This window comes from Crocodylus siamensis, chromosome 4, assembly GCF_052110815.1.
Source record: "Crocodylus siamensis isolate JL-2025a chromosome 4, ASM5211081v1, whole genome shotgun sequence".
Lineage (NCBI taxonomy): Eukaryota > Metazoa > Chordata > Crocodylia > Crocodylidae > Crocodylus > Crocodylus siamensis.
In genome coordinates, this window is record NC_143398.1 from 209,372,293 (window position 1) to 209,386,523 (window position 14,231).

A 14,231-nucleotide genomic window follows, 5' to 3' on the forward strand; every position below is an offset into this window, starting at 1 on the left:
GTTGAGTGTCTTATTAGTTGACATGATGATTTCAGTGTCCACAGATTCTAAAGGAAATAAATAGTAGGTATAGAGCTTGTGAGAACACTGGGATATAGTCTTGTTTTCACAATGGATATGCTGTATCTATGGTTCTTTTATTCTCTGGAGAGTGTAGTCTCCGGATCTTGGAAATTGCATAACTTTTTACATTTCTGAAATCCCTAAGCAAAATTTTCTTGCCTTCTCAAAATTACAAACTTCTGTGGATGTGTCTATAGAGATGTGAAGGTCTTTGAAATTAGACTTATTTGTCTGTGTATGACACAGACTGGGAGAGGCATGTATACTCAGCAGAGGTTTAGATATTTATAGAAATAAATAATCCATGTAAAAAAAAAAAAAAAATCTTTGCCCTTAGGCTTTAGTGAGAAGAAATTTAAAAAAATGTGGGAATTCTCAGAGCTGTCCTTGAGGTTCAAGCTTAATTGTGTCAAACTTCTTGAAGTGCCCTGGAGACTTACTGTGACAGCTTGAAATGAGATGCTCATATACATGTGGACCTTGGCAGTGATACTCAGAACAGTTTTGTGGAAAATGCATGTGGCCAAAAGAGAAAATTTTGAGTGCTTGTTAGTTTGGTTTTGGCTTTTTTCCTTTTCTTTAAGTACATAACTATGGTTACAGAGTAAATGTGTTCTTTGCATGGGTTCAGTCCTCCTTGACAGGGGGTTTATCGTGTAACTACTGAAAAAAATTATTGCTATTCAATATAACTATTAGTCTGTGCCCAAGAGGGTCCAGGAGTTGCAGAATGTCATGAAGCAATTTTCTTTGAATTGTTGATGGGAGAAAAATCAACCGTAATTACCATAATAAATATTTATTTATTTAAATTATATTCGTAGAAGTTCAGTGGGTTGACGATGAGGCAGGAATACTGTCTTGTCTGTGTCTCTCAAAATTGAATCATGCCAAGCTTAATACTGGCTATAATTTCTCCTCAGCTGATGTGTCTACTGGTCTGCATGTCATCATTTATAGCATTTACCCTAACTCAGCTGTTGTCAGCTGGGGGTAGACGTATCCCCAGGGGTACTTGGAAAGGGATAGGGGTACATACAGGCGGGTGGGGATGGAGCACCACCATCCTGCTCTGCCACCTCCCAGGAAGGATGGGTGGAATGAGGGCAGCAGCTCTCCTCTGTGGGCTACATAGGCGCCACCTGGCTGGCCAGACATGGCAGTGGTAGGGGATCTTGTGGCTGCCACCACCATCCACCGCCCTGTGCCGCTGCCACATGTAACACCCCCTGTTCCACCCGAAGTGTACCCAAAAGGTCAAGAAGTTTGACACAATTAAGGTTGAAAATCCCTGCCCTAACTAGTAAAATCTTCAATGACAGCCCAGTTAGTGTATAACTGTAGATGCTAAAAAAGATTTTTCAGCTATAAAGTCCATTTCTCTACTAAAAAAAAAATCTACAGAAAGGCTTAATTTAAAATACCATAGCTGGTGTACAGGTGATGCCTTTAATTTTAAAACAAATTAGACAATGCTTTAATATCTAAGGTAATGTTTCAATGTAAGGGAAGATTCCCGGCTTCTTATGCTTGTTGGGTGCTGTTAATATATATTATCTCTCTCTTGGCTTGTGTTAAAGATGAGAAGCATATATCTTTAGCAGGTATTATATAGTCAAGGATACTGGTTCAACAAGGAAAATGGGAAAATAATTCTGAACGTGTGTGTGTATTTTTATGCTCCCTTCTCATTTGGAGAATTATGATCTTTGGATACCTTTTTTCCGAATATGGGCCTCATGTATATGCCTGCCAAAGCTTTTGCTTTGCTTTTGTTCCTGAGGTCCCTTACAACCCTAATTTTCTATGATTCTATTGTTCTATCCCTCCTGACTGCTTAATAGTTGCCATCCACTTCCTTTCTCTAAAAAGTGGCAGAAAAAGTTTACGATTGATGTTTAGGAATTCCCATGCAGAATCAGGCCCCTTAAGCCCCTGGACCAGCTGCCTGGCTTTCCCCTGGAAAAACTTGGGGCACTTCTCTCTAAGCAGGGAAAGTCAGGGGTCCCCTCTTACGAAGATCGGCTCCAGGATCTCCATAGGCATTCTCTGTAAGGAGTGAAAGCCCATGTGGGTCTCACTGTGGAGGCATAGGATGGGAGGAATGTCCAGTGTCCCAAGATTTCATGCCAGGACTCTTTCAGACCTGCCTTGGGGATTTTCAGGGGCCATCTGGGTAAGTGGGGGAGCCCCAACTTTTTTTGCTTACCCAAATGGTTCCCCAGAGATCCCAGGAGTGGATCTGGGCAGGCATAGAAACTCAGACTTTCCCCACTTACCTAGACATGTCCCCTTTGGATGGTCTTGATCATAGGTCTAAATATGGCATAGCTGCTGGCTTCAGTGGCAAGTTGGGACAAGGAGTTCCAGAGTCTGTTTGTGCATTAGAAAAAGAATTTCCTTTTATTATTTTAATTTATTTCATTTTGGTATTATATATTGTTCCTTTTACTTCTGGAGTGCTCATGTTCATATATACTCTGTAGTAGTAGTAATAATAACAATTGGTAGAAACTAGATGAGCCAAAATCTGGCCTGATGAATGCACGGGTCCCATTGACTTGCATGGAAGCTATATGGTTGTATACAAGATCAAATAAGGACAGAAGCTGCTAACTGTTCAATGGAACTTTTGCTGTCCAGTTCCCCACACCTTACTACATAGAGATACTATGTAACACCTTCTTCTATATCTTTGTGCTCCAATGCTTGAATTATGATGGAAACTGTAGAAGAAGAAGAAAACATTAAATGCCAGTAACTAATGCATTTTAAATTGCAAAGAGGAAGAGGAAGGGGTGGTTAAAGATTTTGAATTGAAATTCTAGTTCTGTATTCTATATAACATTCAAAACCTTTTAAAATCTCTAGATGCATTGAGCAAAAGTTTAAGCGTTGCCCACCACTGCCTACCACAAGTATTATCATAGTTTTTCACAATGAAGCATGGTCTACTCTGCTAAGAACAGTTCACAGCGTGATGTATACTTCTCCTGCCATACTGCTAAAAGAAATTATTTTGGTGGATGATGCCAGCGTAGATGGTAAGACCAATCAGAATTTTACAATATATTTTTCTAAAGAATACTCTAGATTACATCTTGGAATAATCATTCAAAGAAGTGTTGGTAATCATTGGTTTTTAGAAAAGGGCTAAAGATTAGTCATCTTTTTTCTTTTTTGTTATTGAATGGATGTTTTGCTTAAGTTTGCTAGATTAAAAAAAAAAAATACAAGGTTTTTCTCCATTTAGTGGGATCCAGTGTTTCTCCACCCATGGCTCCACTAATGCAGTTTTGAAAATTGTGTAACACTGTTTATATTGCATAACTGGCCATACTCTCCCTTGATGAACCACATTATATTTCATTTTGTGTAGAATAAGCAGTTCAAAGCTAAAACAAATAACTACTCTCCATGGTTTTAGGTAGTGATTACAATACCTTTCAAGCATTTGTGCACATGTCCAACTTTAGGCATGTGAATGTCCGCTTGAAGTGTTGGATAAGGGGGCAATATGAAAAGAGACCTCCTTTCCCACAAAATATGGCATTTTAAATAACTGAATATTAAAATAAAAACTGCTGCTGCTTCTAAAACTTTTATACAGTTATCCATCTGAGGTTATTTAAACAATAATTGTTTTTATGTACATTTAACTGTACACAAATTGTACAATTTAAAATTGTTTTTAAATTACATTTAAATGCAGAGGCATAATTCTGAACAAACGTTCAAATTAATGTATCCAGGGTTATTTGATATTTGGAATATCAGTGGCTTTGGAGATGAGATGAATTATTGAGTAGCAAAATTCATCATTTAATAGAAAAGAAGATACAAAAAGCCAAAATTAAACCTAACAGATGGAAAAACTTAGAAGTTTTTGTCTACCTGTCTATGTAAAATTCTACTGGCAGTTAAACAGTGTAGTCATTAATGATCCTTTGTGCCTGCAAACTGTGCTCATGTACTCATCAGTAAATGCAAAGCTTTCTCTTATGGGCATCTTTGTGTATAATATGGATAGTGAAGTACACGGTTACTGTTTTTTCTCACACAGAGGGGTTTAAATATGTGGGGTCCCAAAAACTTATGATTCTTTGATTTAGTCTATAAAGTGCATCTCTACCCTACCTTATATCTGAAATAGTAGTAATTTCTGTTTTTGAGGTGAAATAATGTTTAAGTTTTGTTTCCATATTGTGGGATTGCTTAAAATTATTTTATTTACATTTTCAAAGACTCGGTGGTTTTTGGTTTATACTGAAGAGTCTTCGATAATTCTTAAAATTGAATACAGGTTGTCATAACTTTTACTCTTGCTGTCTGCCTATGACAAAAATACATTTTAGGGTTGACCTAAATAAAATGGTATTCCTTGTTTTCATCTATGATGTTTTAAGAATTGGGTTGGTGATAGTTAATTCCCCTTCAACCAGTCATAAGCAAAATGTTAATTCCTTTTAAACAAAACAGTATTTTATGTCTTTTATAAAGCTGTTGATAATCTTAGGCTAATCTGGAGCAATAGCATGTAGAAAAGTTATATATTTTTTTAAAGTTATCTTTACATATTTTAACACACATTTTCAGCAACAAAATAACATAAAATTAGGTGAATCGTAGCCAGTGTCATTTAAAGAATACCAGGAATATCTACTTTTTCTTTTCAGAATACTTGCATGATAAGCTAGACGAATATGTGAAACCATTTCAAATAGTTAAAGTAGTCAGACAAAAGGAAAGAAAAGGACTAATCACTGCAAGATTACTAGGAGCCTCAGTAGCAACAGGAGAGAGTCTCACTTTTTTGGATGCACACTGTAAGTATATTAGTGCTAATCCTATGATGTCTACTATTGATTTACCACAATTCCAGATAATTCTAATGTGTACATTTTGTTGCCAATTCATTTTATTTTCTTCTTTCTTTCTGAAAATATTAAAAGTATTAGCTTTGCCAAAATACGCATTTTGTATTACTGAAACTAAGTCTATATAGTACAGGGCCGTGTCATGCAGAAATACTTCATTCATGTGCTAGCTCCAGACTTGAAAGCAATATAATTTTTAAAATTTTGTGTGCTATCTCTGCTAGTGTGGTGTTGTATGCAAGTAAACAAATGGTGTTGAATTAATGCATATATAGGTTACCTTAAGTGACTAGACAGAGTAAGGACTTGTCTACCTTGCCTGGAACCACAGGTGAGAAGCATGCCTTATCCACTTTTATTTATGGCGCTCCAAATTCTGGAAAAGGCACAGTATAGCTGCTTTGGGTCCATTCAACAAGTTTGATTTTAAGAAAATGTTCTCCCTTTTCTTCTGTAGGATTCAGTTCTACAAATGTTGAGCATATCTAAAAATATCCTCTTGAATCCTACTTATTTTATAGAATAACTAAAACTTCAAGTCCTTAACTGATGTTGTTGTTGTTGTTTTTCTTCCTCCTCTCCCCCCCCCCCCTTTTCCCTGTAGGTGAATGCTTTTATGGCTGGTTAGAGCCATTGTTGTCAAGAATAGCTGAGAATTACACTGCTGTTGTAAGTCCTGATATTGCATCCATAGATCTCAATACTTTTGAGTTCAGCAAACCTTCTCCTTATGGACATAACCATAACAGAGGAAATTTTGACTGGAATTTGTCATTTGGATGGGAATCTCTTCCTAAACATGAGAAAAAAAGAAGAAAGGATGAAACTTATCCAATTAGGTAAATGGGGGGAAATTGAAGGATATTTGGAATTCTTTAAGTTGCAAATTATTTCCTCGAGAACTTCAGTTATCCATCTGATATTTAAAACAGTCAGAAGCTCCAGATTTTACAAACAGTTTTTAAATATAAGATTTCCTTCCCCCATCCCCGCTAATTTCCCATCATTGTTGCAAGAAGGAAACTCCTACAATGGAAGCCATTTAGGAGCATTCATGCAGATAAACAGTCAACAGAATTTAGCCACTATGTCATCTAGTTTTGAACAGTTAAACAATGTGATGGATTGAATACAAGTGGCTAGTATATGCTATCATTCTCAAAAGTGGGGAGAGAACAAATAAATTTTAGGGAGAGAACTGTTGTTTATACATACAGCTAAAGAACATGCCTGTATTTGGGAGATATCATTTCAGAATGGGCCAACATACTTTAGTTAGCTTTAACTATTTTGTATGGCTGCTTGAATTAGTACTCAATGAGGGATCCTGGGCTTCTACAGCCTGGTCTGAAGGCCACACCACCCTGTCTTTACCAAATTTAATATTACTTCAGCTACTAAAAGCAAAGCAAGCTACATTGATTTGGCTTTGGATTCCAAAAGTGAGGCCAGAATTAAAAAGCTAAGGATCAGAGAGAATATAGCAAATGTGGTGAGTGACTCCTTTCTTTTTGTGTTTTGGAAGTGTTTGAGGCATTGCAACTGAATTTTGCAAAAAGAATTTCCATAAATGAAGGCATATTGCTTCTAAATTCTACCGCAGTTCTGGTGATGTGGACTGTCATGCCCAGACTTCAGGGTGGTTTCTACCATGGAATGTCAATCATAATAGCTGGCCTTCTCAGTATACTGGCCAAAACCCAGATGCCTTTGCCTGTGTGCCTTGCCATTTCAGCTGGTTAACTCTGTGCTTGCTTGCCAATTAAGTTATTAGCATGATTATACTAAGCCCTAAACTAATTTTAAAATAATTTAAATAAAGTTTTAATCCTGTTCAGTAAATTAATGATTTAACAGTGATTTTTTTTCTTTTTGCAGAACACCTACTTTTGCTGGAGGTCTCTTTTCAATATCAAAAGGCTATTTTGAATACATTGGAAGCTATGATGAAGAAATGGAAATATGGGGAGGTGAAAATATAGAAATGTCTTTCAGAGTAAGTTTAGAAAGATGAGATGTATAACCATTGCAAAAATCCAGTAAATATGTCCTCAAAAAATATCATATTTTAGTGTTAGTTGAATGATAGCAGAGAATTCAAGAACATGAAAACTGAGCTACCTTTGCTACAGCAGGAGTCCATTGCTCCTAGCTAGGGGTAGAAAAACAGAATAAATTACATGCTTGGTCACTCAAGTAATTTTCTAAAATGCATGTTTGAGTTAGATATTCAAATTTTTGCTTTCTAGCATTCACCCAACTAAGAAATCCTATTTGAAGGTATAACATAAGTTAGCACTTGCTGGGAGCCCATGACCAGATTTTTTTTTTTTAAAAGGCTTAACATTAAAATTGCAAAATATATGTTGATTTTTGAGCTTTATAATACTTCTAACTACAGTGCACTTACACAAAAAATATTATTATTAGGTATGGCAATGTGGTGGGCAGTTGGAGATCATGCCTTGCTCTGTTGTTGGCCATGTCTTTCGCAGCAAGAGCCCGCACACTTTTCCTAAAGGTACCCAAGTGATCATACGTAATCAAGTCCGCCTTGCAGAAGTCTGGATGGATGAATACAAAGAAATTTTTTACCGAAGAAACACTGAAGCAGCAAAAATTGTGAAACAAGTAGGTGGTGGTGGTGGTATTAGAAATCACACTTGCTGCATTGAAAGTTTTGGTGAGCAAAAGTTATTTATTGAAAAAAGTCTGTAAGAAGTCTAGATATCATAATCAAAAGTACTAAGCAGGTTGTGTTTGATATACTCAGTAACATCTGGAAGCGTGACGGCAACCCACATGAGAGATCCTTTTTTTACTTTTCTCTTGCATTCTATTACAATTTGTTAGGAGTTTGCTTGTGTTTTAAATACCAGTAATTATAGGAGTATCAAAAATACTGATTTATGAAATCAAATAAGGCAAAAAATCATGTTTTTGCTAGTGTCATCAGAAGTGGAATATTTAGCATGCTTTTGTCCTAAATATTTTGTTTCCTCTAAGGTAGGTTTTGCAAGACTTTCATTTCACGACACAAAAAGAAAAGAAAATGACAGCTATTTTTGCTCAATAAAAACTTAAAGGAAATTGAATTTTAATGTGCGTGTTATGAAAATGATGGAAACTGGTAAAGAGTTTCACCATGCCACATTTTGGTGAGGCTTTTTTAGCAACCAAATTATTTGTGAAGGGAAAGTTTGTAAAATCCCTTTTTTCTCTCTGACAGCATTCATTTTCTGAACTATGCAAAGTTACAAGGCAACAAATCAGACTGCTGAACTTTGCCTTGAGAGAGGCCACAACACCCCTGCCAATAGATTCTTCAATTTTTTTGATAGTTTCTACTTCAACACGATACACAGTCCTTTAAGTTGGACTAATTTAATTATATGCATTTCTTTATTATTAATTCTGCTCTTTCAACAATGTGTTAGGCATAAGATTGTTCACACATATAGCAATTTAGGCTGGTAGCTTTCTCTAAAGCCTAGATAAACTTGGATCAGATCTCTGATGTACCTCCACTAACTTTCTTGGATAAATTTGGTTCATTAACCATTTAACATTTCAGACTTTTATTGCAAACACAGCCTTCTTAGTTTACTTTTGCAAAGAGCCTAATAATTTGTTATTGCAATGGACTTCTTGTATGATGTTTTAAGGTTCATTTAGATTCTCTGATCTTGATGTGGTGTTCATAGAATCTTAGGAAAGTAGGGCTGGAAGGGACCTCACAAAGTCATCTAGTCTGCTCTTCTGCCTGGAAGAGCAGTCAGCCAGAACTGACTGCTCACATAGGTTCTTGTGAATGCAGGACCTCCATCTAACCCAGGAGGTGCACAGCCCCACCAGGGGGGCTGCCTTGTTGGACCTGGTGCTTGCCACGGGAGATGACCTGGTGAGGGGGCTGCGGGTGCTCGACTACCTGGGAGATGATCATCGCCTGCTGGAATTCACCATCCAGCGCAAGGTGGTAAAGGCCTACAGCAAGGCAGCAGCCCTAGATTTCAGGAGAGCAAACTTCAATGAGCTAAGGAGAATAGTCGGGGAAGCACTGAGGTCCCAGAGGGGAGGGGAGCCAGGTGTCCAAGGAGAGTGGTCGGTCCTTAAGGAGACCATCCTCCAAGCCCAAAGGGAGGTAATCCCAACGCGGATCAAAGGAAGCAGGACGGCACACAAGCCCCCATGGCTCACCAAAAGCATCCGGGAATGTCTCCTAGCTAAAAGGGAGGTGTACACCCAATAAAAAGGAGGGGCCATCACCAGGGATGACTATACTACAGTTGCTCGGGGATGTAGGGGGGCAGTCAAGAAGGCCAAAGCAGAGATGGAACTGGGAATAGCTTCCCAGATTAAGGACAATAAGAAGTCCTTCTTTAAATACGTAGGGGGTAAAAAGAAGGATCCGGGTAATGTGGGGCCCCTGCAGGACACGTTAGGAAATTTGTTTGTCACACCAGACGACAAAGCCAACATATTTAATGATTTCTTTGCCTCCATTTGCCTAAGCACTAACCGGAACAGTCACCCCCCTGCTGCCCCCCGCCCCGCCCCAGGGGAAGCACACCTAGGCCAAAGGTTAGTGAGGAACTAGTTAGGAAACTTCTGGAGGGACTGGATGTATTCAAGTCAGCCGGTCCAGATGATTTCCACCCTAGAGTACTAAAGGAATTGGCTGAGGTCATTGCAGGACCCCTGGCATGGCTTTACGAGCACTTGTGGTGCTCTGGTGTGGTGCCAGAGGACTGGAAGAGAGCCAGTGTGGTTCCCATCTTCAAAAAAAAAAAGGGAGGAAGGAGGACCCGGGAAACTACAGGCCAATTAGTCTTACCTCAATCCTGGGTAAGCTTTTTGAGAGAATTATTCTGGTGTATATCCATGAGGGGCCAGCAGGGGAGGTCATGCTTAGGGGCACCAACACGGCTTCATTAGAGGTGGGTCCTGTCAGACCAACCTGATGGCCTTCTATGATCAGATCACCTAATCATTAGATGCAGGGGTAGCAGTGGATATAGTTTTCCTGGACTTTCAGAAGGCCTTTGACATCATCCCTCACCCTGTTCTCATTAAGAAACTGGGGAACTGTGGTGTCAACACCCACGCAGTCAATTGGGTCACCAACTGGCTGGAGGGCTGCACCCAGACAGTGGTGGTGGATGGGTCATTTTCAACTTGGAGGGATGTGGGTAGTGGGGTTCCACAGGGCTCAATCCTCAGGCCCGCACTATTCAACATCTTCATCAGTGACTTGGACGAGGGTGTAAAAAGCACCCTGTTCAAATTTGCTGATGACACTAGGATGTGGGGGGATGTGGGCATGCTAGAAGGGAGGAATAGGCTGCAATTGGACCTAGACAGGTTACAGGGGTGGGCGGATGAGAATAGGATGGGATTCAACACCAGCAAGATGCACCCTGGGAGGAACAACCAGCACCATAGCTACAGGCTGGGGAACTCCCCTCTTGTCAGCACGGAGGCAGAAAAGGATCTTGGCGTCATTATTGACTCCAGGATGAACATGGGCCGGCAGCGTGGGGACGCAGTCAGGAAGGCCAACCGTACCTTGTCATGCATCCACAGATGCATCTCGAGCAGGTCCAAGGAGGTGATCCTCCCCCTCTATGTGGCACTGGTCAGGCCGCAGCTGGAGTACTGCATCCAGTTCTGGGCACCGCACTTCAAGAGGGATGCGGACACATGGAGAGAGTCCAGAAGAGGGCCACTTGCATGACTGGGGGCAGCAGGGAAGGCCTTATGAGGAGAGGCTACGGGACCTGAACCTGTTCAGCCTCCACAAGAGAAGACTGAGGGGGGATCTAGTGGCCTGTTACAAACTAGTCAGAGGGGACCAGCAGGCATTGGGGGAGTCCCTGTTCCCCCAAGCACTACCAGGAGTGACCAGGAATAATGGTCACAAGCTGGCAGAGGGTAGATTTAGGCTAGATATCAGGAGGCGCTACTTCACGGTCAGGGTGGCTAGGATCTAGAACCAACTTCCAAGAGAAGTGGTGCTGGCTCCTATCCTGGGGGTCTTTAAGAGGAGATTAGATGTACACCTTGCTGGGGTTGTTTGTCCCCAGTACTCTTTCCTGCCATGGCAGGGGGTCAGACTAGATGCGTAGTCCCTTCCGACCCTAGAAACTATGAAACTAAGGCAGGATCATTCCTGACTCAGCCATCCCAGCTAAGTGTCTGTCCAACCTGCTTTTGAAAATTTCTAAGGATGGAAATGCCACAACTTCTCTCGGTAGCCTGTTCCAGTGCTTAACCACTCTCATGGTCAAAAGTTCCTCCCAATCGCCAAATGAAATTTCCTCTGCTACACCTTGAGTCCACTGCTTTTAGTCCTATCTAGTACACCTACAGAGAATAACCCATTTCCATCTTCTGTATAATTGCCCATCAGATATAGGGATTTGAAGACTATTATGAAATGTCCTCTTCTCCTCCCCCACCCTCCTTCCCCCCCATCTTTTCTTCAGACTAATTAACCCTAGTTCTTTTAGCTTTTCCTAATAAGTCATGTTTCCCAGGCCTCTAATTATTTGGAGAAATGTCTATTTTATAGTTCAAACTTGTTTCTGGTAACAAGAGTTAATATCCAGAGTGGTTTGAAATGTATTTTTACTTGATTCCAGTACTTTTTGCCAAATGGATGACTTGCCTCTTCCATGTTAAGTGCATAGGCCCAGATCCTCCAAGATGTTTTAGATGCCTAATTCCAATTTAAATCAATGTCAGTATGATACTTAAATACCTTTCAGGTTCTAGGGCAATGCTTCTCAGCCAGGGTGCTGCATGGGTGTTTCCAGATACCTTAAATACCTGCCTTTAGGTGAGGAGATAAGCAGATACATGCAGGCCGAAGTTTGTCTCTATGTGGCTAACCCCCTACCCCCACTGCCTGGCCCCCTGCAAGGTGGTGAGCACTGTAATATATATACATTAATTTTTTTAATTATATGCCACTTAATTCACAAAAAGTTAAGGAGGGGTGCCTCAAGTCCACTAAGGGATGCCTTGAGTCTAGTGAAGTTGGGAACCACTGTTCTAGGGTATGCCATCTAAAGGCAGGGGTTGGCAACCTATGGCCAATGGGCTGTATCTGGCCTGCAGAGCCATTTGATCTGGCATGTAGATGTGAAGTTTTGGGAGTTTGTGAAGTTTTGAAGGCTTATGCTTTGGCAGCTGTCACTTTTTCCATGCTGTCATAGGGAGAAGGAGCAGTGGTGGGCATTTTCCCTGTGCTGTTGCTGGGTCCTATACCCTTTCATTTTGTGACCTGAACTGAGTCTGTTCACCTGCATCTTAGAAGGTTACCAACCACTTGGTGCATTTGCATAGAAGTTCAAGATGAGGGAGTTAGAAGGCCTTTACTTTATTATGCCCACAGCTTATTTAACTTAATCTAGTTTGTTTCTCTTAGACTTTACATGTTAAATTAACAATAAAGGTAGCTGGTAAAATATTTGTTCCATGTAGTCTTCTGATGTTACCTTGATATTTGCTATGGTGTAGGCTTCCCCGTTTGGTCGTCTAACAGCACGATCTTCTTAGGAACCCTCCATTAATTTTGTAGCCAGGCTCAGATTTCTCAAGTAATCTCTTGCCTGCTGACGCACACTTTTTCTGTTCCTGGCAGCGTGCCATTCCCTCCTGGGATGCTTCATATTGCCTCAGAGAAAGCAAGAGTTTTCCCTGTCTGTAGCATTCTAAAGTGTGTGTAGGAGATCATGGGTTCTAACTCTACAAGTCAATCTGAAATCTTAATGTCCTAAATTGTTGCGTTAGCCTTGCTTTTCTGACTTGTTGTGCTTTAAAATTCAAGCTTCAGATTTTAGATTTGATTTTCACATCTAAACTTATTTAATGCTTTTACACAGAACATCACTGTTGATTAATAAATCTGAATTTATTGACTTTTTTCCAACAGAAAATATTTGGAGACATCTCAAAAAGACTTGATTTAAGGCAACGCTTGCATTGTAAAAATTTTACTTGGTATCTAAATAACGTTTATCCTGAGGCATATGTGCCAGACCTGAATCCTCCATTATCTGGTTTTGTGAGTACATTCCAATTTTGGTTATTTTCCATTTCATTATGCTATTCTGTCACTAAAATTGTCCTCATTTATGCTGCTTTAGTTGAAACAGTAGCTTTGTGATTCTGTTCAAATTCAGTTAGTATATGGCTTGAGAAATTCTCTTGACTAGTGCTGGTGGATTTTTTTTCCTAAAGTTCTTCATGTTTGAACGTTCTTTAGGCTAGTTCCTGATATCTGTCTACACTGATAAATTTTAGGAAAATCTTTCCTATCACTAGCATTTTACTTTCATAGGTCATTTTATTATGCTAGACCTTGGCCCTACTTGGATTGCCAACACACTAGTAATGTCTGCCTGGTCCTTCTGCCTGGCCTTGAGGTCTATAGGCATATGCAGCAACTGGCCCATGGCAACCCACCCCTTCCTCTCCCAGTGGTGATGTGGAAGCAAATTATTGTGGTGGGTGGAGGTGGAGCACCTGTCACCCGCTGCCTGCTAGTGATGGTGCCAGATACTCAGTGTGGGCTGCTCCAGGCCAGTTGCTGCCTATGCCCCTGAGCCACAGGGCTGGGCTGGGCCAGGCTGCAGGCCTGGCTGGGCTGTGGTAGTCCCTGGGCTGCAGCAGCCCTCCCCACGGGTGGTTGGCCCCTCCCATGTCAGTGCCCCTGCTGCTGCTGCTGCCTGCAATGGGGGGGATTAAGCCTGCCCCCCTTACCCTCAGGCTATTGGCGTCTGGCTGCCATGGCCTTGGGTGCATGAATGGAGCCTTTCAGTGCCAGCACTGCCCCTCCCCCCCCCCCCAATGGGGGAATTAAACCTCCACTACTGTGGTCTGGCTGCTGCTCCCTTGCCAGGCAGACCCCGCAGCACTCGAGCAGGGTTTCCCATCCCCACCGCTTTCTTAGCCAGCCAGAGCAGTGATAGCGCTCTGACTATGGAGGAGAGGAGCAGGGCCAACCCTGCTTGGCTGGAATAGACAGCACAGCTGCCAGGGCTGCAGAGCATGCTGGAATGTGGAAGGACTCTGATTTAACTTAAACCAGGAAGGGGTCTGGAACACAAGTTCCATAAACTGGTTTGACCTCAATCAGTTAAATCTGATACTACATTCAACCAGGTTTATCTCAAACTGGTTTCAGCCATTTTGAAACTGGTTTATGTGCACTGAACTTAAACCAGTTTCTGATCACTTAAACCAGTTTGTGTAACTTCTGTCCCTAACCTAGGAAGCAGCCTGCAT

General features: G+C 40.9%; 1 protein-coding gene across 4 annotated transcripts in view; it reads left to right on the plus strand.

Annotated features, from left to right (window-relative positions):
* Window positions 1-14,231, plus strand: part of GALNT3 (polypeptide N-acetylgalactosaminyltransferase 3) — a 41,502-nt gene that overhangs the window by 20,966 nt on the left and 6,305 nt on the right. For all 4 annotated transcript variants that reach the window (XM_090045585.1, XM_090045582.1, XM_090045584.1 and 1 more), the window contains 6 exons: window positions 2,935-3,107; window positions 4,740-4,889; window positions 5,545-5,779; window positions 6,819-6,936; window positions 7,371-7,571; window positions 12,877-13,008. In XM_090045585.1, the coding sequence (XP_089901711.1) occupies window positions 2,935-3,107; window positions 4,740-4,889; window positions 5,545-5,779; window positions 6,819-6,936; window positions 7,371-7,571; window positions 12,877-13,008 (1,009 nt within the window). The remainder of the gene's footprint in view (window positions 1-2,934; window positions 3,108-4,739; window positions 4,890-5,544; window positions 5,780-6,818; window positions 6,937-7,370; window positions 7,572-12,876; window positions 13,009-14,231) is intronic.